The sequence below is a fragment of the Harmonia axyridis genome, chromosome 2, assembly GCF_914767665.1.
Source record: "Harmonia axyridis chromosome 2, icHarAxyr1.1, whole genome shotgun sequence".
Classification (NCBI taxonomy): Eukaryota; Metazoa; Arthropoda; class Insecta; order Coleoptera; family Coccinellidae; genus Harmonia; species Harmonia axyridis.
In genome coordinates this window covers 21212592-21239331 of record NC_059502.1, presented here as the reverse complement: position 1 = coordinate 21239331, position 26740 = coordinate 21212592, and the positions used below count along the sequence as shown (strand labels likewise).

Genomic DNA, 26740 nt, shown 5'->3' with positions numbered 1-26740 from the left:
GAAGAGAAGTTCATAAGTGATACCTAGCAATTGTTGATCAGTGTAATTTTGAATTTGAGATGTATTGGTACATAGTTGTGAATTTAAGATCTGCAATATCAGACAGTTTTATTTAGTATTATTTTTTCTTATGCATTTATTTGTACTCATTTTTGTTCTCGTTAATTGATGCTTTTATCAAACGTCTGAAGGTTTGAACAGATGATAGAACTGTTCAGGGTGTCCCAAATTCGATGCTCAGTGAAAATATCTCGCGAAGTATAAGACTTTGAGAAAAAAGTCTTCTAGGACCCCCGATATCAGAAAGCAAATCATAGATTTCTTGATTCGTTCTCGAGTTACAGGGCGCTTCTGAAAAATGGGTCTCTCAATTATTTCGCTATATCTTTGTTTCTGTTCGAGATATTCAAAAAATTCTAAAACTTTTCTTTCAGTAAGTTTCATGGTTTATATGATATTCATAACAGAAATCATAATAACCATTTAAGAGATATAAAGGAGAGTTGGTGTCTTATGTCTTAAATAGGACGCCTATATTTTTCAACGCAGTTATTTTAGTCGCAGATTTGTCGAAAAGCATCCCGTTATCGGTTTTCTTAAAATGTCATCCGTTTCAAATATATTGAGTTTTTCGACTTTATTTTTTTATGGGACACCTTATACATATAAAAATATTATTCATTTATTTTGTGTCCAGAAGACCATCACTCGATATCTAAGCCTAGATTATATTTCAGCATGATATAATGAAAACGTTTCCCCAATCATCAAGACATCTTTTAAATTCCTGAAGAGGAAACAAATTGAATTCAATTTCTTAACTCTCACATTAATGTTTTCAACTGAGATTCTGATCAAATCGTACATGATTAAATCTGTTCACCTAGATTTAGGTTAATGTTTATACTTCTATTATAATCATGATAAACTACATAAACAGTTTCATCTTAACTTATTAAAGTGAGTTCATCTTAAACCAATCACATAATTTACCCAAATTCATAGATTTTCCTACAATGATAAATTGTATTCGCCATGGACAACAACAGTGGCATCATCAGCATATAGGAATAAATCACAATCGATATAATTCAAAATATCATTAATTAACATATAGTATGAAAAGCACTGGGCCTAAAACCGAACCCTGTGGTACCTCTGTCCTAATTTTCAACAATTCAGATTTCACATATTTCTGTTGTGACTTCTGATCAAATGTTTTAATCGATACGCATTTCCTTCTGTTTTTGTGATAGTATTTTATCCATTTTAAACCATTTCCACATAAATCCATTTTCTCGATTTCTGATAACACATGTTTTACACAGTCAGAAGCTTCACTTAAATCACAAAAAATTGGATAATGGAATTAATATTTCAGAAATAACATACCGATTCAATACAGCCCGATCAGACATAAGACCAATGTTATTAGAATATATTCTGCCCTGGTTACACAATATGGAATTGGTTGATCCAAATGTACCCCCTCAATATTACCAAGTGAGTGAAAACATAAAGAATATTCATAACTTAAAACTGAACTGATGAACATTGTTTTCAGTATTATTCCTCAGAAAATGTGAGGACCAAGAGAGAAGGATGGGGTTCTTCTGAAGCTACTGAGATGGTTCTGAATAATATGTTCTACATTACAGCAAAGGTAAATAATCAGTGTATTCTATTTTATTAATTGAACGTACAATTTGGCTTTCACGTTTCTTCATTTCAAATTTGACACTTCTTTATGGAAATATGTACTGTACTTACGATTCGAAACGTTCTATCAGCAAACTCACACGGTTACGTTTCTCATCAGCATTAGTCCAATGCCAAATTTGATTGCTTGATATTAGATATACAATTTAACATCTGTCATTACTCATCATATGAGCAATATCATCACTGTTTAAAAATAATGATTAAATTTGTTCCTGTATTAACATAAAATATATTATTAATTTGTTCTGTAAACATTTTTAGTTTGGAGATTATCATCCTAAAGAAATCGAACTTGTTTGGAAAACACTATGTTCTTCTTGGCCAAATAATATGAGAGTTATTATACGATATCTTATTATCATTTCTGGCATGGCTCCTACAGAACTTTTACCTTATGTAAGTATTATCATTCAGGATAATGTGGATAGATAAATCGGTGGGAACTAGAGAATTAAATTTTGACATATTCAGTTTTTATTCGAATAATTTTTGTAGGCGAAAAGAGTTGTCTTGTATATGGCGCGCGTTCAACCATCTAAATTATTTGACGAGATGATGACGGAACTACAGACTGTGGAAACTCTGAATTTCAACATCGAGAGGACTGAAACACCACCTTTCTACCGTCTTACTATGATGAGAAAGACTTCAAGCCATTCAGATGGCAATACTGGTCAAGTGGATTCAAACAGCAGATACGATCTGAGTATGCCGTTTCGTTTAAAAAATATTTTCTAAATTGATTGACCAACATTTAATTTCAGGCGTTGAGAAGGGTACGATTCACACCAAGAGACACAGTGGTGAAGACCCTTCCAAAGTTTCACATGCACTTGGAGATTTTACTATGGAAAAATGCAAAAATCCAGACGACATGTATTCAGATGAAGTGAGTTATCTTTCGTCATATCTCATTCGAGTAACTTACTAAACCATTTTTTTTTTCAGAATCCTAATCAAGATAAATGTGATATGCCTATACCTCAGCCGCATCCATTACCAATGCCTGAATATGGAGGCTATTTTGCTCCATTATCTGTCTATCTTCCAGATAGCTCACAACTTATTTCAAGTTTTCATAGGTGAGAATATATTAATTTGAAATTATTGCATTTGTGTATCAATGAAAGTGGAACCCGAAACAACGGAGATGTAACACAGAGCGTCAATATGTGAAATTCAGATAACTAACCCTACGAGACCTTTTTCTTATAGCAAATCCCTGACAAGAGAATAACAACCCTATACAGGGTGTCTCGTAAAGACCACGTCAAACCGAGGGAGAATGTCGATCAAAGGAAAACCCACCTGCTATGACAAAATTCCCATTATAAAAGTCTTACCGTTTTCGAGATTTTTTTTTTTTTTTAAATAATTAATTTTTGCCCCTTTCAATAGTTCTGCCCTTACGGTTGATACAATTTTACATCTTTCTGGTTAATTTTTTCAGTAAAATATTGCTGAAGAATGATTTTAACGTTTACATTAAAAACATCCTCCGAAAATTTTAAAGGGGGGCTATGAGAATTATTTTTATTGGAAATTTTGGTAGTGGATAATTTTGTTCATGAAATTTAGCCCATCGTAGTGGAAAAAAAATGTACCGAGCTATTGCTGCACATTACACCAATAAATTGTCTATTTTATAGTGATTTCAAAGAGGTATCACACAAGTCATTTGTTATTCAAAGAAAAAAGATATGGCTGTTTTTATACAAATGGGTACGTTTCTGACAAAATCAAGTTTGTCAATTCTGTTGAGAAATCTTCGATGTTGCATTACTTTAGTGAACAATGGCAATTGTTTACGTGCGAAAATATTACTCGCATAATTATTCACCTCAACGAAATTCAATTTTGCCGGCAAACTTTGGAAAACATCATGCAGATCCAGATTTTTTTAATAAGATCATTTGGAGCGACGAGTCTTCCTGTACCATCCTCTATGAGCCCACATAGTTGATACAGTTTAAGTTGCTTGAAATAAGGTCTCTTAAGCAATATTTAGACACGTAGTGTAGTGTTCTGAGATAGAGTGTCGCCAAACCTATTATTGTTTCGGGATGTACGTTAATAACATTTATTGGAAATATACTCATATTTGGTGTACAACTTTGCTTCCGCCGTTTTCGAGTATGGCTGTAGCGGTAAGAGGTAGTCGAAATTAATAGATCGACATCGTAGATGTCATACAATAAGCTTAGGTATTTGTAAACATAACGTCATCGAAATATTAGTCGATTTTTGTCTGCATCATGAAGTTATTCTCGATCAAACATATCAGCTTACGATCGAAATTCTCGTCATTTGCGGGAGGTTTTAATTTTCTGCTTTAATATGAAGAAATCTGCGGCTGAGGCCCATCGAATGCTTTCAAATAACTATGTTGAGGCCGCTATTAGTGAAAGAACGTTCTGAGAGTGGCTTCAAGAACGGTGATTTTGATGTCGAAGACCAGCAGGTGGGAGAGAGAAGGTTTTCGAAGATGCAGAATTAGAAGCATTACTTAATCAAGATTCGTGTCAAACGCATCAATAATTGATTGGATCATTGGGAGTGACGCAACAAGCCATTTCGAAAGTCATGGGAATGATTCAGAAACAAGGAAATTGGGTGCCGTACGAGTTGAAAACAGTATTTGGTGGGACCAGCGCGGCCTAGTGTATTATGAGTTGTTAAAACCGATTGAAACAATCACAGGCGATCGTTAGCGGTCGCAATTACTGGTTTGGGCCGAGCATTGAAAGACAAACAGCCGCAATACAACGAGAGACATGATGAAGTGATTTTAAAGCATGACGCGGGATTCGTACGCTGCCCGAAAAATGGGATAAAGTAGTGGCCCGAGATGGACAATACTTTGAATCATAAATGTATAACCAGTTTTTTACAATAAAGCCTCGAATTCCGGAAAAAACGGCAAAGTTGTACGCCTATATAATTGTTTCATTCTTGATGTGAGACTACTATATTACCAAATACCTAATTAGGTTGAAGAATTTCATTCTTCTGGGCGTAAAACTTCAAATGTTTTTTTCCAGGTGTAATATAGGAGTAATGTTATTGTGCGATGTGGTCATCGATGGTTTAGAGTTAGACTGGACGATTCATGTACCGCTTATGCTTCATGTAGCATTTTTGGGTCTAGATCACACTCGTCCTTTAGTACACACTCACTGCAAACAGTTGTTGCTCAATTTGCTTATTGTTATTGCCCAGCACAACGACTATTTAACAGTAGCTCAGATACTCATGACGACTAAAACAGAAGAACTTGAGCTAGGACTGTCCATTCCTTCGTTGCCTGTGATATCTCATAACTACACAGGTAAAAGCCATATTTATTTCAAGTTTCCATCGATATTTTTTATATTACTTAAAAATAAATTAACAAATCACAAATTAAATCTAAAATGTTTTCTACATTCAGTTATAAAATTATGTTCATCAAAGAAAATATAATAATAGATTTTATAGAATTTCTTCGGAACAGCATCACACCTACAATTTTAAAATTTTGAACTCCACCCTTGTTAGTTTCTGAGTGAAATTTAAAGGAATTTTCAACAAATTTTGAGTTATTTTCATTTTGTTTACCGTATGAACATATTTTTGAATTACTTTCAGAGCCAGACCCAGTGTTTGATGCTTTTTTGAATTCAAATAAACACCAACCTGAAGCGAATGCTAGTAAAGTACAAAGTGCCGATCCTCCTTCAGAAAGTGAAGAACTGAGTAAGTTAAATTTACATTGAATACCACATGCATTAAATGTATGGGTATATTCCATATCCTCCAAAATATAAAAAAGTTATAATAGAGTCGTTGGGGTTGACTAATATCTAACATGTTCCTCAGTGCAAAGTGCCAACAAGATTTTTGGCCTGCGCAACTCTAGAAGACTGTGTCAGCGTATTGTTCTCAATGCTTCTTGTTCGCTATTGAACTTTCTTTGTGAGTAAGCATTTGCCATTGTCTTTATCATATCATTGCAACTGCTTGTTCATTTCTTCTCCTTCATCATGTGAAAAATCTTCCAACATTTCTGTGAATCTAATCTTTCAGTAATTATTCTCATTCAACACTCGCTTTTGGTTAACACCAATGTTTGGTTATTCTTTAGTACTTCAATTTTTTAGCATACCAGTCAAAAAATTTCCTATTCTACAAAGTCCTGCAATATCTCTAGTTGATGAAGACATAAACAATAAGCATCTAACTTTTCAAAGAATTACCTTATTGCTTGAGTACTATGCAATAAAAAGATTTTCGGTCCCATTCAGTTTTCCTGGTTGGGGTCCAACTTTATTTTTTCAATTGAAAACCTATTTTTTTCCACTTTTTCCGTTTTTACATGATAAATAAAAGATACCTTAAACCTAACTCTCAATTCGAAAATATTATTGGTTTTCGAGATATTTGGCATAGCAATTTTTTTTTCAATATAAATCACTCTGAATATTTTTCAAGTATTTTCAGCAGTTTATCTCTCGAACGGTATATACGGGGTATAAATAATGGCTTGCCAAATTTTGTAAATAAGAATTTGCAGAATTTTCATTATTTCAAACCGAACACCCTGTATATTGTCGATTTATAAGATGCACAAATAAATCTCTCGACAAATTTCATCACCCATATGGAGAAATACAGTGGTTTTCCTTGAAAAAGCTTAACATGTTTATTCATGGAAAACAATACAATACTGACATTATCGGAAAAATATATATCTTATTCATTTTCATCAATTGTCTTGCCTCTAGTTAAATTCGGTTTCAAGGAAGAAATATGAATTTTTACCATTTTCCTAAAAAATGGCTATTTCAAGGAAATCCAGTGGATTTCATCATATGGTATACTTAATGGAATTTTTAGTGCTTTTGTGCATGTTATGAATCGATAATATACAAGGCCTTCATTTTGAAAAATTCTGCAATTCCACTGATCCATTTCAGATATACTGTTCGAGAAAGTAACTCATAAATACTTGATAAGAATTGGATTCCCATAGGATACACCATAACTTTATAATATCAAATATCTAATAATATCAAGCAATAAAAAGTTAAATTTCTACCTCTTCCTCAATTGGAGATTTGAAGAGCTGTTGCAGGAACCTGCATATAATTCATTTTGAAAAACTCGCAATAGAATTTATTAAACAAGATATGGTATTTCTTATACTTTTATAGCTGTATTATTTCCGTTTATTCAATTTGCTCTGTTTTGAATTCAATGCTCTCATTTTCATTAAGAATATTACTGTTTATATAACTTCTAAATGTAGCTAGAGGGACAATTGACCTTCAGCTAGCATGCCATTTTGCATGAACGCTTGAAGTTGTTTAATAGATTAGTGAATATATTTTTGAATTCTAGAGACTCCATTTCACGTGTTGATATATGTCAACCTATATGTACCCAATTATGTATTTTGATAATAATTATCCTCAAAAATTCATATCAATTCGAAGTCAATAATTTTATATATGCATGTTGATTAGGTCAAATTTAAATAATGATCTAACAAGCTAAAATGTACTAAAAATGATAATTAGTTCAGTTGAAATCACGATTAAAGATCGAAAGACTGTAGTAGACAATTATTGTTGAATAAATTAAAGACAAAAGAACCCAATTCGTTGTTACAGCTGTAAGAAGCAGGTTGCGAAAGACAATTCGTGCGATATAGCCTATTATAGTACAGACATAGTAAAAAGAAGGACTACTAAGGTAGCATTTTAGGCTATTGTACATGAGTAGTGATTTGAAATTTGTGTCTGTAAGAAAGAAGCTATTGCCCTAAATGTGGTTCAGTAATTTTGTCTCTGTCGATCACCACCTACTTCAAACCTTACTTGGCTACACATTCAAACAAGTCTTCGTTGTGCTTTGAACATAGCAACTGTGTAGTTGTGTAGTCATTTCCTGACTTACCGCGGTAAGTAGGTATCGACACAATAGTTTTTTTGTGTCTGTTAAAGCCACGTTTTAAAGAATCTGAGATTCTAGAATGGCATATTGTCTTATTGATCTTTGTTATAAAGGTTCATTAAACCGTTCTACGAATAGCATATTAAAAATGTTTGATAACCAGCAATATCTCATTTAAATGTTACCTCACTCTCCCTCATAAATGTTTCCTATGAAATTTTCCTGGTTGAACAAAACTTTTTTGAAAAGACTAATAGGAAATGTGCTAAAAATGTGTGTAAAACTAGTATGTTTACCATTGTTGAAAAATTTAAAATTGCCTGATAAATTACTAACAATGACTTAAATATCTTCAGAGTCTACCAGAGGTAGAGGATGCTTTTGATTACTTTTTGGACGAAAAATATTTTTGGTCTTCGATTTCAAATATATAGAGTGTTTCAAAATAAGTCGGCACCATTGCTAACTCCGTTATTATTGATGCTACGATTTCGGTTAAATGGGCAAACTAGCATCATTTTTAGTGGTCTTCTCGATGCCGAAAACAAAACAAAAATTGACAGTCGTCTTGTCGTATTATTTCATAAAATTATATTTTTTTCATGCATTTCGATTCGTAATAACATTCTCAACAACAAAGCTCATATCACCTTTCTTCCTAAAGTAGAAAATGAGCGACTTATTCTGAAATATTTATTTATTTCACTAGTACAAAAAATGTATTTGTTTTGGCGAATAAACTTCATGATTGTCCAAACAACCATTTTTTGTACTTATACGAATGACAATATTCTGTTACTAATAGCAAAATAAGACAGTAAAAAGAAAAAAGTGCGCTGGGATGTGAACTCGTGAAACCCGTGATCATCATGTAGCACCACTCAATCGACACCACTATGCTATTTGATATTAAAAGACACAACGATAATTTCCTTCTTAAGACATTCCGCTAGCCGCATTCATTTTGTGAATCAATAGTGTCAATAGAAGGACCCAAATATGTGTTCAACAAGAAGGCGGTGACTATTTACACGATATTTCATAGCTCTTTATCAAATCAGTTTGTTATAAATGTTTCCTATTAATAAAACTGTCTTATTTTCACCTTTACGAATAAAAGTCAAATGAGCTTTGTTGTTGAGAATGTTATTACGAATCGAAATGCATGAAAAAATATAGGGTGTTCCATTGAAAATATCATTTTATGAAATATTATGACAACGCGACTGTCAATTTTTGTTTTGTTTTCGGCATCGAGAAGACCACTAAAAATGCTACTAGTTTGCCCATTTAAACGACATCGTAGCATCAATAATAACAGAGTTAGAAATGGTGCCGACTTAATTTGAAACACCCTGTATAGCTTGTAAAATGCATTTTATTATGAACTTCGATTTGATATCCGTCTGTCTGTTTGTCTATTTCGTTTTCTTTCTTCACTCTTCTGGAAACCCAAGGAGGTCGTCAATGGCGTTGATAAAACTGACAATCTTCTTAGGGACCTTGGCCGGTGCCTCACTGGTATCCAGAACCGGCTTCCCCATATGAATGGTTCTTAGGCCAGCCAGCTCTGGACACTTGCATACCATGCATGTGTTCAGCTGTTTCTGCTTCTGATCCACAGAGCCTGCAAATCTCATCTGCTGACTTTCCCATACGGTACAAATGATGTTTGTATCGACAGTGCTCCGCCAGCAGTCCCACCATCATCCGAAGCTCAGCTCGTGGAAGTTTTTAGGTCTGGTTATTAGTATTTTGAAAGGAATTTCATCTCGGGTATACGGTGCATTGCGCACTCGCCAACTTGAAATTTCCATGACCTCAATATTTTGCGTTCCACTCCGATTTTTATGTACGTTATAAGAAATTTAGAAAAATTGTCTACTCTTTCGAATTCCGAAGCCGATAAAGCACAGTCATTGACAAAGTTTATTTATTCCTAAAAACAAAAATCTATTAAAAAATAATGATTGATCTTTATAGCCGAATCTGAAGAGGAAACATCCGAGCAAAAAGTTAAGGCACCTGAAGTTAATCTGCACGCTTCATCGTCGACAACGCCTAAGTTGGAACAAACCACGCCGAACATAATCAAGTCCCTCATCGCGTTCCTGGCCAAACGCAATGACGATAGTCCATTGTGGAATTACGAAGATATAACGGCGAAAGTTTGGTCGATCAAAAGTGCCGAACAAATGGAAACGTTGCTGCAGCACGTGGTCCATGTATTCAGGGAATCGTTGCCTTTGGGTCACATAAATGAAAGATGGGCCCAAACGGCTCTACAGTTAGGATTGAGTTGTTCCTCTAGACACTATGCAGGCAGGTCCCTGCAAATTTTCAGAGCTTTGAAAGTACCAATTACGACTCGGATGCTTTCTGATATTCTTAGTAGATTGGTGGAGACGGTTGCCGAACAAGGAGAGGATATGCAAGGTAATGTTACAACAAAAATTCATTTTGTACCTGAATCGCATTTTTCGTGTTTTTTTTCTTTCTAAGGGGTGTTTTTTTTTAGAGCTATAGAACTTAAATTGCAATAAAACAACGATGGATTATTCGATTGACATGAATTTTATTTATCCGCAAGATAATCTTGTGGCATTACATTTTAAATATGATTTCTGGCATATGACCGCCACGGCTGGCTAGGATGTAGTCCAATCTGGACGTCCAATTTTCGATGACTTTTTCCAACATTTGTGGCCGTATATCGGCAATAAAACGGCGAATGTTGTCTTCCAAATGGTCAAGGGTTTGTGGCTTATCCGCATAGACTAATGACTTTACATAGCCGCACAGATAGTAGTCTAGCGGGGTTAAATCACAAGATCTTGGAGGCCAATTCACAAGTCCAAAACGTGAAATTAGACGGTCACCAAACGTGTCTTTCAATAAATCGATTGTGGCACGAGCTGTGTGACATGTTGCGCCGTCTTGTTGGAACTACAGCTCCTGGACATCATGGTTGTTCAATTCAGGAATGAAAAAGTTAGTAATCATAGCTCTATACCGATCACCATTGACTATAACGTTCTTGCCATCATCGTTTTTGAAGAAGTACGGACCAATGATTCCACCAGCTCATAAAGCGCACCAAACAGTCAGTTTTTCTGGATGTAACGTTGTTTCGACATACACTTGAGAATTAGCTTCACTCCAAATGCGGCAGTTTTGTTTGTTGACGTAGCCATTCAACCAGAAGTGCGCTTCATCGCTAAACAAAATAAAATGGACGTAGTGCGCGATACGTATTCCGCACAGAACCATTATTTTCTAAATAATATTGCACTTTTTGCAAGCGTTGTTAAGGCGTGAGTCTATTCATGATGAATTGCCAAACCAAACTGAGAAAAAATCACTTGACAGCTGTTAAATCGGTCGCCATCTTGAACAGAAATGCCAACTTAAAGTTATATACCTCGAAAAAAAAACACCCGTTATATGGAGGAAAACCTCTGTTACGTTAAATTTTCTAATCAAGTGAATGAATACAAGAACTGTAGCATAGATTAGTTGATCTGAAGTAGTGATCCAAAAATTTTACTTCACGATAGATTAGTGGTGTAGGATCAGAGAAACAGAAAAATCATACTCTGTTAGTTCGCCGACGTTTCGGAAAAATTTAATTTCATCCTCAGGGCTCTACAAAATTTACGGAAAACATGATTTATTTATATTATACATTACACCCAATTACAGGAAACAGAAAATACCCCAAATTTAAAACAGCTCAAACATAAATAAAAAAAATTACAACAAAAAAAAATCAAGAAACCACCGAGCCCGCAAAATGATTATTAACAATTAGATAAAATGATAGGTAACCACAAAAATAAATGAATCCATTCAACACTGCTCACATACACTCTCTGCACTTTATCCAAAGAATCTAAAAATACATCAACTTCATCAGATATGGAGTTGTATACATCACACATAAAATTAACCGGAGACGGTAAGATTAAATTCGTTCTTCCCGATCTCAAATAAAAGAGTGATCTTCCCTTCTCTCTAACCGAGAATTTAAAATTGGTAGTTTCTCCAGAAGTACCGGGAAGTAAATCCTGTTATTCAACAATTTATATAATGTTTTGAGAGCCAATAAAGCTCTTCTAGTTTCTAAGCATTGAGCATTTAATCGTTTGAGAAGTTCCCTGTGATCGCAACCTAATGGAGGGAGTCAATCTCCAACCTAAGAATTTATAGAATCGCCGCTGAACTGCCTCCAACCTATCCACATGACACCTATAAATAGGTCGCCAAATAAGGCTAGCGTATTCAAGCCTACTCCTCATTATGAAATTGAAAAAGGGAATAAAAGCAGAAAAGATGGTTTGGCATAATTTAAATTATGCCAGACCATCTGCATCAATATATTTTGGAGGCAGATTTCGAATTGTGCGAGTGAACACTTGGGTATAAACAGGGCAAGTCTTAGAGTTATACATTTAATTTAACCATAGATTAATGGAATAAAGCACTTTTTTCATTCTCCATTTTTTCAAAAAAAAAAATTGACTCAGGTTCGATGTTTGCACTACCAGTAAAGAACAAAATGAGCCTCTTTTTATCTCATTTCACCAAAATAGTAGCTCAGTGGGATCGTCATCCATAATTTTTTGCCATTTCATGTACTCTCTGAATACAGATATAGAAAAATATTTTTTCAAAATGTATTATGATGTCTATAATTTGAACTTTTATATTTCTGTGTAGGTTATGTAACTGAATTACTACTCACTTTGGAAGCAGCAGTGGATTCGTTAGAATCAGATTTCCGACCCATAGATTGCATGAAAGAGTTTTTCAAGTCAACACCCAACCTGAATAATAAAGAAACAGCTCCTAAGAAGGGTGTGGGCGAAGGTCAATCCAATGTAATACCTCAGATAAATTATCAACTGCAGACGGGTCATGCTAGGAGCACCAGTTACTCGGTTTCATACGGGTTCAAAAAATCTACTTCTTCCCCTAACGATGGCAAAGATAGAGGTAGAAGTAGTCATGAACCTGATCATAAAATACCATTGAACAAATTTGCGTCTAACTTGGCGAGATCAAGGTCTGCTCAAAGTTTGAAGATGTTAGGGGACTCAGCTACCCAGGACGATAAAATGACCATTTTGGCTCAGCTGTTTTGGCTAGCTGTGTCACTTCTTGAATCTGATTACGAGCACGAGTTCTTGTTGGCCGTCCGTCTGCTGAAGAGAGTTCTGCATCGATTACCTTTGGATAGGCCCGATGCCAGAGATAAAGTTGAAAAACTGCAGCAGCAACTTAGATGGACTTCATTTCCGGGAGTTCATGCTCTTTTGCTGAAGGTACGTACATCTTTAACTTTCAACTTTCACAGAAAATTCAAATTTAACTTAATTTTCCCAAAATACAATCTGAAAATGCCCTATTTAAACAAACAAAAGTAATTACCTTGAATGCAATTTGTTGATTTGATGATATTGATAGTTGTTTCTTTCTATTTTTTCCAATATGGTATTAGATGAAATTTAGTATTTTTTATTCATGTTCTCGTTTTGGCCTATTGAAGCCTCTACCTATTATTATGTTCGGGACCGACGTTAGGGGTGAAACAAGCGACTGTTTCAGGCGCCTCTTTCGATGGGCGGCAATTCAGCCCAGTTTGTGGCCGCCCTTTCATATTTCTGAAAAAATATAGTCTTGATTCTTATCTTAAAAACAATAAGAGGTTGGTCCGCTTTGCTGCGTTTATCAACATTCCCTGCAATAAAAATCTCCGAACCGTCTTTACTAAGCCGCCTGTTCAATAAATAACACATGGCAACCCAACCATATAAGCAGCATTGCCTATTACCCTAATTTAATGAGGAATGGAAAGTATTTCACCAAGACGAAAAACAATACAATATATGGTAAATTCCTACGATTCTGCATCCGAAACTAGTTACGATGAATGCTAAATGTTTTCAGCGGAACATATGTTTTTAATCTCATTAAGTTTTCGAAGATTTACATGCCTTACCGGCCTTTGTATCTTGTGGTGTGATAGGTAATATTTCATCGATCGTATATGGTCGATTGTGAATGTGAGAATCAGATATATTACTTACGCATTGTTCATCGGCGTCGAAGAAATCCAGGAATGTATTGTAGGTAAAAATGTCCAAAAAAAAAGAAACCCAGTGGAAACGACTTTAGAAAGAAACCATAAGCAAAATCGCATTACAAATCAAAAATGGCGAATTATCATCGAGTCGGGTGATGTTTTTTGTTGGGAGGGGGGGGGTGTGTTGTTTGTTGATACCTTTTCAGCAGGGGCGCCAAAAAATTCTTTGCTTCAGGCGCCAAATTTATATTTTTTTAATCATTCTCATACATAGCTTGTCACATGACAGAATAATTGAATTTTTGGCTTCATAGATATCTATGGAAATTTTATTAAATCGAGAATTGAAGCACTATTCAACAGTTGATTAGAGCAAAATATTTCATATAACAGACCCCAACAGACCGAATTGATAATAACTTGTACTAGATAATATTTTCAATTATTTTTCAAATAATTACTCCCATGACTCATTAATTTCATATTTTTTAGGGCTGTACTCATCCAAACACATATGAACCAGTTATGGAATTGCTTTCCCAGCTAACTCTTTTGCTCAATCTATCAGTTATTGATCCCTCACAAAATATTGCGTTCCCCATGAACGTTATAGCTCTCCTGCCTTATCTCTTACTGAATTATGAGGACGCAAATGAGTTGTGCATACGTGCTGCTGAAAATATTGCTCAGGTAAGAAAATTATTTCAATGATTTCAATATTATCGCATACATTAAAAAGACAAAAAAATTATGATATTATTGGCTTTTGCTTCATTTTCATCTCTGCCATTTTCCCCAAATCAGGGCCCCCGCAACCGCGCGTGCAACGCGTGCACCGCACTCGGGCGCCACTCTAAAAGGGCGCCAAAACCTCTTATAGACCGCATGAGGAAGAAAAAGATTCTTTCAAATTTTTTTTTTAATTTTTTTTCCAAACTTCTTTCTTGCAATTTATACAAGTTTCCGAACGTCACAATCGGTATGAAATAGCCAGATATTGGTTTACAAAAACGCATACTCGATGCTAATTCTGGGGCATTTTTTTGCGCCATGTGCTGCACACAGCTTAAATTTAACTGAAAATGATGCTGCTAAGGTTTCAAATGAAACAGTGGACTCTTTTGATATTGTACAAGAACTTTATAAATATTTCTCTTCATCCACAAAAAGATTGGAATGTTATAAAAAAGCATGATTCTCAGTTACATCTAAAACCCTAAGTGATACTAGATGGTCAAGTTGAATTGATGCTAAAGTTTCATTTTATTCAAATATGTGATAGCCTTTTAGAAATAGCAGAAAATGATACTTTCAACATAGAGACTAGACATTTTATTAAATATTCATTCTTTCAAATTTATTTTAAGTAAAATAATTTCTTATGATGTTTCAGTCCAGATTAATATTGTAAGCAAAATGATGCAAAGTGTAGCGATTGACATCAAAGTGTACCAAAACTATTTGAATTTAGTTGATCATTTCAAAAGTTATAGGGATGATAATGTTCTCGAGGAAAAACTTGCGGAAGCTGAAGAACTAGCGGCTGCTCTTGAGATAGATCAAGGTTTTTCTCTATTATATACCGTAAGACGAAAGTATAAACCAAAATTGTTCGATTATGAACAGACGGATGAGGCACCTCAAGATCCAAAAATTGCTGTTAAAATGAATTTTTCTTTGAAAATAATTGATCAAAACACTAAGTTCCTTAAATGAAGGTTTGATATGATATCTGATTACGATAACGTTTTTTGTTTTATTTGTGATATTCTTAAATTAAATAATAAATATCTATCAAAATGCTGTCATGCTCTTCAACAAAAGCTAACTGATCAGGAAAAAAAGAGGCTGACGTGAAAGAAAATGATTTATTCAACGAGATAAAAGCCCTAAGATTGTTTTCATTATCTGAAGCGAAAATCCTCCTGAAATTCTACAATATATTTTTGAAAATAATCTTACTTCTTCTCTACCGAATCTTAGTATTGCCTCAAGAATCCTTCTCACATTACCTGTATCTGTTGCTTCTGGTGAGAGATCATTCACTAAATTAAAAATAATTGAAAACTATTTGAAGTCTACCATGTCATAAGAAAGATTTTCTGGATTGGCAATCTTAGATATAGAGCAAGAGATACTCGATAGAATTGATTGATTGATTATATAAAAAAATTTGCAACAGCCAAATCTAGAAAAACATCGATTCAATTTCTGGATTGATCCTAATTAAACGTTTATGCCTTTATGAATAATTTATAGAAGAATACTTAAGTCTTGAATCACATTTAAAATGTATTATGTTACAATTAACACCATAAAGTTCTTAAGGCAATGAAGGTTGCTGATAGATTTTCAACCATTCTACACTAAATTCTTAACAAAACAAAAAAAAAGTGCTTTTCTCCACCTCCCCCTTTTAAGGGGCGCCAAAATATGTTCCGCACGCGGGCGTTGATGTCCCTTGCGGGGGCCCTGCCCCAAACTAATATGTTAATTTCAGTTCAGCATAATCAGCTAATTTACAGATATAATTATGATCTTGACTTGATAATAATCGTTTTTTATATTGTTTTCTCACCAGGTTAGCATAGAAAAAAGTAAGAAGCTTGAAAACCTTGGAACTGTTATGAATCTCTACAGTAGGAGAACATTCAGTAAGGAAAGTTTTCAGTGGACAAAATGCGTGATAAAATATCTATATGACACATACTCATATCTCAGTTTGAATATGCTATCTCTTCTGGTGGAAATATTAGAGAAGGGGCCCAGTACGCTACAACTAGCTGTTTTGAATATAATTCACTGTATGTTGCATTATGTGGATCTGGTATCTGCTGCTGGTCACCCAATAAACTCAGACCTCTTAAGGGTTATCGTCAAATATATAGATGGCGTTCACTGGAAGGAAGCCCTTAAAATTCTCAAGCTTGTCGTCAGTAGATCAAGCTCTTTAGTTACTCCACCTTCCTCAACATATTCACAGTGGGAAAGCTCTTTATCCTCAACATCACATGCCAATTTTGGAGAAGATACCAGTTTTTCAAAGAAAGAACTACCAGGTAAATCAGTTTTATTTTCAGCTCATTATTGAACTAAATGGTTAAAAACTTTGTTTAGGTCGGACAATGGACTTTACATTTGATTTATCACAAACGCCAGTGATTGGTAGAAAATATTTGAATACTAAAGAAGAAACGGCAAATTCCCCAAAAGTAGTAGCAACGCCTAGACGTTCTTGCTCCCTTAGTCCTGCTGATGCTGTACCTTCATCAGGTTGGAAGAGACCATGGATGTGTCAGGTAAAAGTTTCCTAAGCTGAATCTTCCTTATGGTTAGACACCAATTAATGAAAATAATGATCTTGATGACATTTTTCTTGATTTTTCGAGTAAATTACTCTTAACAAATAAATCTATTCAATTAAATTTAATGTTGTATCGTTATTTTTAGGGCCGAGTGCGTGAATGTCTTGTCAACCTGCTAACAACATGTGGACAAAGGGTTGGATTGCCTAAGAGTCCTTCTGTGAGTATACATATTTTTATATCTTGTTTATGAAAATTCAAATATTTCTTTCAATAATGTATTTCTTGTTACATTCCAGGAAGATATTTATGTGAATTTCAAGGTAATCAAATTATTTTGGATTACAGTTAAAATGCTTCACTACACAAAATATGCACAATCCAATTGTTGGAATCACAGCAATGTAATCTGAGTTATACCCACATTGAACACTCTCATTTCGCTTTAAATGGTATTTCATCATAAAAAATCATCATTAAAAAAACCCAATTTCTTACATAAAGGCTGTTTTGACATTATAAATATCTTCTAAAAAGCTCGGTCATATGAAAACTAATGAAGCCGTCGACATTTAAAAAAAAAAATTATACATATACTTACTGCTAGGATACTGATAAATACTGCGAGACGTAGTAGAATTAATAATAGGTTCATTTTGAAAAAATTCTGATTATATTTTCAGACCGTGATCAAAGTTAAAAATCAAATATGATTAGAACCTGACAAAAACGGCTTATGTATTATTTCTCTATTTGGGCATATTCTATTTTTACTTCATTTAAACCGTTAAAAAAATTCATTTTTCATTTTGCACTCACTTAATATTCCAACGTCATTACAAGTTCTTGGTAAGTATTGATGTTAAGAACACCAGATAACTTGAAGATTATCAACTAAAATATATAAGTAATAAACATTATTCTGATTTTTATTGATTAGAGATTTTCAAGAAACTATGGTGTTGGTAGAATGAAAATATTGTGTAAGGGGTGTCATAATTTTATGCGTCCCCCTTTTTGAATTATTGATGATGATTTACTTGTACCTGAAGTTCATATTCTACTATTTTTCAAAAAAATGATTCTGAGAAATCGTTAAAACTCCGGGAACTCAAGACTATGACATAGTGTTCTATAACAATAAAATCATTGTAACGAATCAAGATATCTATGATTTGCTTCCTGATATCTTGTTATTTCGAAAAAAGAGATCAGGGGTCCTTGAAGTTTTTTTCTCAAAGTCTTATAGTTCGTGGAATTCAAGAGATTTCAATATCTGATCCGTTTTTGTTAAAATCTGGTGTATGATTTTTCGTATTGGGCAATTAGTGGTACCATAGGAATTTCAGTTCTTTTAAATGGAGCGCGGATGCGCAAACATAGTATTTCCTGGACATAATCATCTCGTGTTCGATCGGTCCGATTGGATAACACCTAAGGCTAGGAACATAGTGAAGCGACCAAGAGGTGCGAAGAGGATAGTAGAGAGGATATAGGAGAATTCAAACAAATATATTCTAATAGGGTAGTACATAGTGCAGCGATCCCGAATGCGGTTGCGCGAGGCGGTTAAGCGAGGATAGAGGCGAGATGGGGGAAGTTTGTTTTCTCTAATTCTGTGGTTATTCCGTTCATTCTTCCACATCTTGTAGAACAAAATCGTGCGAGAATATATCAGAAACGCACAGTTTTCATGGTTATATTTTATTATTCTATGTTGGTACTCCGAACTTTCCGCCACGGCTTTATCTGTCAATTCATCAATTTGCCTTAAAGAAATCAGTTCTGCCAACCAATATTTTTCGATGCAAAAATCACTAAATTATATTTATGGAAATATTTCATTAATTTCAATGAAAATGCAATGAATTAGAGAAAATAATGTATAATACTCGTACAGAAGGCTCATTCTACCACTCGTTCATTCCAAAACTCGCCACTTCGTTGCTCGTTTTTGAATTTTGAACTCGTGGAAGAATATCAATGCCTTCTTTACTTGTATTATAAATAACTATTCTTTCATCACCGCGCAGCTGCGCAATTAATAAATAAAATTGGATATTGACGCATTCATAAGTTCGATATTTGTTAAAAGTAATTTGTGGAATCAGAGAGATGCTCAACATCATAATTGATATATTTTGGACAAGTTATGGGATGCTGTAGCGGATGAAATGAAACAAACAAGTAATTCCTCCGTGGGAGTGATAGGGTCGCGAATGAAATTAGTCCAGTTTTTCATTAATTTAGATTCAATTTTTTCCATAATGTAGTCGTTGCAATATTCAAACGGAAATATGAAAGAATTTTTTCTGAATGATCGCGTAATTCTTTTTACAAGTGATGAAATTCACCATGTACTTTCCTAGATTCATTGATTTCGTGAACACTACAAGTTCTTCTATTTTCATCATTTTTCATTACATACCAGAGTTTCAATAACGAATTTTTTAACAGTATAAATCCATTTTTCGGAAATGCGCCTCCTCTATAATAATCAAACTCGACTACCGGCTTGATTTCTTGTTCGCCTCACTATGAGATGACACCTCCTCATCGCCACTACTCTCGGGAACCGCTATCCTTTCTGCTATCCTCTTCGCACCTCTTGGTCGCTTCACTATGTTCCTAGCCTAAGTGGTTTCATATAAATTTCAACGAACGAAAGACGAGAAAGCTTTCTACAGATATCCATTGCCACAATATTTTAACTATACTGAATAACGTTGCATGAACGGTGTTCAAATCTACTGAAAGTATGATCACGAATAAATTGAGCTAGTAAAATAATGCCGCATCTTCATACAAGTTTCAATGAGATAATCGTTTTCTAGGTTATATTCAGTCAAACTTCTGATCTCATTGAACGTCAGTCGAGTATGGCTTCAAGCACCGAAGAAGTATCTCTAGGCAACAACGATGCTAGTGGAGGTTCTCGCAGAGACGAAACTGCCACTGATTTCGGTGTTTTCAAGGACTTTGACTTTCTGGAGTACGAAAGTGAAAGTATCGAGGTATGTGATTTCATCGTTAATTCTGGTTATTTCAGTGTACAATTCGTTTTTTCTGACTTCAGGGGGAGAGCACAGACAATTTCAACTGGGGTGTCAGGAGACGACCCCTAAGTCAAGGAGATCATCTAAGACATGGTGAAGATAGCGTAAGCGAGCTTACCCCAGTTCTTACTTCTAGAAAGGTACGTTGTTCTGCTTGAATGTGAAATTTGATTTTCAGAACTCACATGGATAAAATTCAACAACGAGATCACAAACTACTTAACTCAATGTTTGCTATTCACTGTCATAATTAAGGTACAGCCGTATGAAATAATTAGGATCTTCTGAATATGACGTCTATACAGGGTGGCCACTTTTTTAATGGGATTGTATTGGTAACTTTTAAACCATAAGAGTTAGAAGGTCGGTCAAATGGAGAAAAAGTTGCATGCATAGAAGCATTATCAAGCAGTTCAAACAAATCGAGATTATCAGGGCCGGTTATTGAGATATCATAAGAAAAGTAAATTCTGTCATTTTGATTTTTCTTTTTTCCCACAAATATTATCAAAAAATGTTACAGGAATTTTTTATTCGACAGTAAATTATCCTCAATTTGACGTAATCAGATTTCGTATCCAACGTTTCGTACTCTCTGGGCCACCCTCAACCTCATTTTTTTTCAATACGGACCTGTATATTTTATGACATTTTTCGAAATAACTTTTAACGCTGAATTCAACGATGTATCATACAATGTCATTCAAAGTTGATTTTCAGGTTATTTCGGCCCTCATCCAAATTTAATGGTGTGTATGTAAGAAAAAACAAGTCTATTAACGATATCAATGTTCTGACTCAAATTCAATCGAACCCAGAAAAAAAAAACGAGAGCTGTGAACAGTGAATAGTCAAGAGACGCGAATACAATGATTTTAAATTTGAATTCCAAGCCTTGCAAAAATTATATCGTAATGATCTCAAAATGAAGTTCGATTCTGTAATTTGTTTCAACGGAACAAATGACAAATACAACAATAGTGATACCTCGCGAGAAAATTGAGAATGTTTTGGAAGATATTCAAAGAGACCAAACAAGCAAATGTATAAGAAGTATGGGTTCCAGAACCGTAAAGTGCATTTAACAAAATGGTGGACGTTTCGAACACTTACTTCATTAATTTTCATTTACTTTCGAATAATCATCTGATATTTCTTTCATTAAATGATACTTTCGTTTAATTATTATGAATTGAAATATTTAAATGATTATTATAAAAGAAGAACCAAGAAACCAGTATACTGGTTTCTTGATTTGATTCTAATATGTTCCATTTAGTTCAAGATGGGTAAGTTGATTTTTTTTATCGAAATTTATTGCATATTGCATGTTGTTAATTAAACTAAATGAAGGTAATACAGATCCGACCCAAAGAAAATTGGATAAGGGTCAAAATCACCTGAAAATCTACTTTGAATGACATTGTATGATATATCGTTGAATTCAGCGTCAAAAGTTATTTCGAAAAATGTCATAAAATATGCAGGTCCGTATTGAAAAAATTGAGGTTGAGGGTGGCCCAGAGAGTACGAAACGTTGGATACGAAATCTGATTACGTCAAATTGAGGATAATTTACTGTCCAATAAAAAATTCCTGTAACATTTTTTGATGATATTTGAAATGAAGTGGAAAAAAAAAATCAAAATGACATAATTTACTTTTCTTATGATATCTGGAAAACCGGCCCTGATAATCTCGATTTGTTTGAACTGCTTGATAATGCTTCTATGCATGCAATTTTTTCTCCATTTGACCGACTTTCTAACTCATATGGTTTAGAAGTTACCAATACAATCCCATTAAAAAAGTGGCCACCCTGCATATCAGCTCTGACAAAAAGTGATGAGTGAAGCAGATTACGAGATCTGTGAAAATCAATGTATATGTATAGATATCATTCAGCCTGTAGGTCTAGCGATTAACACCCTGTACTCCTTATGTGCTCTACATGACCTACCATTGGACTAAATGAACCTTTATTATATTACAAATAAGGGATTTTACAATTATTTTTATTGGGATGCTGCTTTTTTTTGCAGTAGGTACAGTTCAAATGAAGATTTTCAGATGTTAGATCCATGCTTCTGTGGCTATTTCTTTGTTTGCTTCATTTTCAACTGGGACTGTAAATACTTTTGCTTTGTTCAATAGTTTAATAGATATGTTTATTCTTTAGTTTCATTTCAAGTTCTTCTAGATCATATTTAATACAATTCCATGTTCATATAATATTCCATCATTCAATCTTTGGTTTCTCTTTACCAAACTCTAAATCCAAACTCTCAATTGCTGTTTTATATTTCGTTCGATAGTTATTACTCCTGTTTCTGTTATAGTTTCGGTTAGATGGTATTTAGGCTAGATATTAATATGAACTTAGCTTGAAATTGGGTCTTCAACTTGCTGAGTACGTAATTTTCCAGAAAATGGTTGATGGAGAGTCCTCCGATGAAGAGATAGAATCTGAATCGCCATTAGACGAGATTGTAGCAGGACCGGAGTTCGAGAACAATGCAGCCGAGGGCGCGTGCGCAGTTTTTCCTCCATCTTCATTGAACTTGAGAGATCCTGCATCTCAGATAATATCTAGTGGTAGATCTGATACCAGGTAAAATAATAAATAGATAAAGAAGATGAAAACAATGAACAATAATTTTGAATTCAGTAACTTTGTAAACGAAGATTTTTTTTTCAAACGTACAATAACAACGACATATTTTGACTGAAAAGATTTATCGAAAAGATTCATTTTTTCTCCGCTGGAAGGTAAAGTGTAGCTAGCAATGATAACTATCACCTATTATAATTATACATGTCTGCCAAAGTTGATTTTAGCATGACATCCGTAATTAGGCAAATTTCCGTTGATCAATCAATTATAATTTTAGTTTTCAATTGATGGGGGGAAAAGACACTTTTGTTTTAAATCTTACTCTTTTTTTTCGAGCACTTATGAATGTGGAAGCTAGCCTCAAAAATTAACTATTTTTACTTTCATCCCCCCCAGTTCACAGGACAAGAACAATTTTATTTATTAGACGAATCAGACAAATGTATTATTGACATTTGTTTTTTAGAGCCGAGCTGCATTCCTATTCATAAGAAAACTATTCATACTCATACTATCTACATGTTAGGCGCGGCCTGTATAACCTCACTCTTTTGTGGAAAGATTTTTTTTGAAAATTTTACAGTGGATCCAGTGCGGGTGATTTGGGTGAAGTTACACCTTGCAATACTTCTCCAAGTCTTGGAATTCAGAGACCTCAGATGAGGATAGATGCACTCGAGAACTATCAGTCCTTCGTGGAAATCTTGCAATCTCCTCCCACCAATCCCCAATTCTTCCAACAACTACAAAAGATGGTGAAGGTAATGCATTTCACCTTAATTCATTTTTCATGCAGGAAAACGACTAATCATACATTACAAACAGCTTCAGCGAAATCTTCAAATATTTCTGAATTGACAGCATGTTGGAAACACTTAAGGGTGTACACTACCTTTTTCCACTAGGGTTTTCATAAATCTGTACTGGACCTAGAAAGAAAGACAGTGTACACCCTTAAAAAAGGATATACTCTATAATTTTCCAAATCTGTATATAACTAGAGTTCGAAAAAACGAGGCCAATTTAGCGCTCAAAATGCGCATGCAAACTATCAAAATTGAAATAGATATATTACATACATTAGCCTGCTAATTGACCTCATTTTCCTGAACTCTTTACAAGGAACATTCAAACATTTCATGCAAAAGTTGGAGCAGAACTTTGATGTCAACACGTCGAATATTCAGTAGTGATTTACAATTCAATAATACATACAATATTTAACCTAACCTAACCGATAATAGATTATAATATTAGGAATGATTTTTGTTGGTTTTGAATGATAGAATCATTCTAGAATGCTTATTTTTAATGGAAAATAATTAAGAAGTGAAAAATAAGAGGTTTAGCAATCATTTACCCAAATTATTCACAATAATAATGAATATAGATTATTATTATTATTGATAATGCGATAATACAACTTCTTTTAAAAAACACGAGCTAGGGTTTTTTTTATAGACAGAATATGTTTTATTTCGTATGCCTATGGAATATGGATTACACTTAAAAGTGACGTCATTCGCTGATTTGACATGGCTGATTTCTGTATCTCATTTTTTTATTCATTTAAAATCTTATTAATATCAATTTTTAAATTAATTCCGAGTCATTTTTCAGAATTCTTTCAACATATCATTCTCTAGGACTATTAGTCCTTGTATTCTTTAATATTTCCATAAAACTATTCTAGCCTATATTGTAAACTTTGTATAGTACTGGCATCCAGACATCACATTTGTACATCACTATTTTATTAATACCTACTTCTTAAAAACTGAAATTATTTCTTTTATTTTTGTTACATACCATTGAGAAACTTCAAATATTTTAGCAAATAAGAAGGTGAGGAAAGTATGCTATATATTAAATAATTCTTGAAAGATTTTTAGAATTAGATTGAAGTATTGAGCCAGTTATCGAATGCTGTAGAATTTCAATGTAAATTACTAGTTTCAATCTGTCCGTCGCTTCTAATAGTTCGTTTGCGTTTGAAAAAATATAAATTAATAAAAATCAAAATTCAATATCAGGTCCACTAAAATCAGGAGCTTTATCTAGAAAATTTCAATACATTTTCAACAGATGTTTCTTATCTATACTAGGCTATTACTAAGTTTCACTCTACGCTATGATCAACAAAAGCTGAAATAACTCATTATTTCTTTATTTGAAAGTACATTTTATATTTTCATTGATTTGCATATGACTAAGACCTATAAGAGTTCATAAAATTATGAATGAAATTGTCGTTTTACTCTTCAAGATTTCGACTTTGAAGATAAAATATAAATTTACCGGGGAATATAAAAAATGCAGTCCTAATAATAATGATAATATAAATACTACATATTTTTTTCTAGATAGGTACTCAGAATTTTTCTTTATCATATAACGAACGTATCACTAAATTATATTTTTGAGCAAATTATTCAAGAAAGTCTTTTATATTAGGTACATCATATAATATATTTTAAAAATATCTTTGAAATATGTATGTATAAGAAGCAATTCTACAATTTGGAGCTACCAGCTTAAGGAAGTATTACTGCTTTACATAGTTTCTTCTGCTTTTCAAATTTGAACATTGACTAACCTTATCTAACTTAATTGCTTATTAGCTATCTATTGTTACTGTGCTCAACTGCAACATTGAATTTTCTTGATAGAAAATGATTGAAATTATGTTGTCTTCATATAATTATTTCAGAAATACATAAAACACATTATGGAATAATTCGTCATCTAATTACAAATTTATCTCTTCAAAAGAACACTGCTTCTCTTCAAAGCTTGAATTAATCTGTGGGATAAAACTGAGAATAAACCATTTATGAGACAAAATATTGCTCATAAAGATATTTCCTCTTTTTTTTTCAGACCGTCTGTCAAGCATCATTTGAATCATCTAAAGAAGCATGTTCCTACTTATCGCTTTCGTCAATAGCTGGCCAACCAATAGTCAAGCTAATAAATTCGAGATTAAATTCCGTAATTGATAGCATCACTTTTCGAATTATGGTTCCCAATTTGGTATGGTTCAATGAAAACGCCGTATCAAATCTCAACCTGGGGGAAACGTTAAAATGTGCTATATTGCAAGTACAAGAGCATCTTGAATTGTTCTGCGACAAAAAGCAACAACTCACTATGTATTGCGATGCAGTAAAAACCACCTTGAAGTTGGAAATGCTCAGCGGCCAACCGTCAGAATATAGACACGATCAGTACTTTATGGAATTGGGAAAATCGATCTTTAAATTATATTTTCAATTATTACTTTTAGTTGAAGCTGTGAACAAGTTAGTGTGTCTTTTACACACCACGCTACTTGCTGCTGACGTAAGCACATTAACTTTAAGAATTTATAGCTTCGAAAAAATATTTACAATTTTCCACGTCCACTCTGGATTATTTTAGTTCACTGGTCAGTTCTACTGCTATGGTTGAATGCATCATCAAATAATTTATATTCGTATAATAATCAAAATGATAAACAATTAATTTTTGTCATTGACATATAATCCGCCTATCATTATTTCTATTTTTGTGCTATTTTCATTCAGCTACCCAAATTTCTTGAGTTGTGAAGTTTTATTTCTGTGTATCGATAACAACTCCACTAAATTCTATAGTTCAGTTGGAAGATAAAAAAAATCTAATTGTTGTATCGTTATTAAATAGTTAACACTGCTTATTGATGTTTTTATGTTATGCTTGGATTATTTGTTATGTGTCTAAATTTTTTACTTCATCTCAACAATTCCTTCATAAGGATAGGTTCTTTCCCTTGTTATTGTTGTTCTTATCTATGTGAAATCCATCTAATTACTATTCTAAAGTATTCTACAAATACTAAATTTACTCCAAAAAATGTTTTATGTGGGAACATAGTTATTTGATTTCCAAATACTCAAATATTCCACGTAGAACATATTCTTTGGTAAAACTTTTTTCCGAAATTAAGTAAAAAATGTTATTATTTAGAAACTTTAATTAATGCTCATTTCGTTTGCTTCAGCTA

The 26740-nt window shown here is 33.6% G+C and overlaps 1 protein-coding gene across 4 annotated transcripts in view; it reads left to right on the top strand.

The window, feature by feature from the left end:
* The window catches only part of LOC123673699 (protein furry), a 66231-nt gene that overhangs the window by 36731 nt on the left and 2760 nt on the right, over positions 1-26740 (top strand). Inside the window, exons 17-35 of one of the 4 annotated variants that reach the window (XM_045608312.1) lie at positions 1382-1503; positions 1565-1663; positions 1984-2118; positions 2218-2428; positions 2487-2611; positions 2671-2804; positions 4764-5050; positions 5350-5457; positions 9640-10092; positions 12376-12980; positions 14234-14431; positions 16323-16800; positions 16859-17040; positions 17192-17266; positions 19881-20060; positions 20123-20242; positions 22529-22713; positions 23309-23477; positions 25597-26058. In XM_045608312.1, coding sequence (XP_045464268.1) covers positions 1382-1503; positions 1565-1663; positions 1984-2118; positions 2218-2428; positions 2487-2611; positions 2671-2804; positions 4764-5050; positions 5350-5457; positions 9640-10092; positions 12376-12980; positions 14234-14431; positions 16323-16800; positions 16859-17040; positions 17192-17266; positions 19881-20060; positions 20123-20242; positions 22529-22713; positions 23309-23477; positions 25597-26058 — 4328 coding nt within the window. Of the gene's footprint in view, positions 1-1381; positions 1504-1564; positions 1664-1983; positions 2119-2217; positions 2429-2486; positions 2612-2670; positions 2805-4763; positions 5051-5349; positions 5458-9639; positions 10093-12375; positions 12981-14233; positions 14432-16322; positions 16801-16858; positions 17041-17191; positions 17267-19880; positions 20061-20122; positions 20243-22528; positions 22714-23299; positions 23478-25596; positions 26059-26740 lie in introns of all 4 variants that reach the window. The other 3 variants (XM_045608311.1, XM_045608309.1, XM_045608313.1) reach the window with 3 other exon arrangements.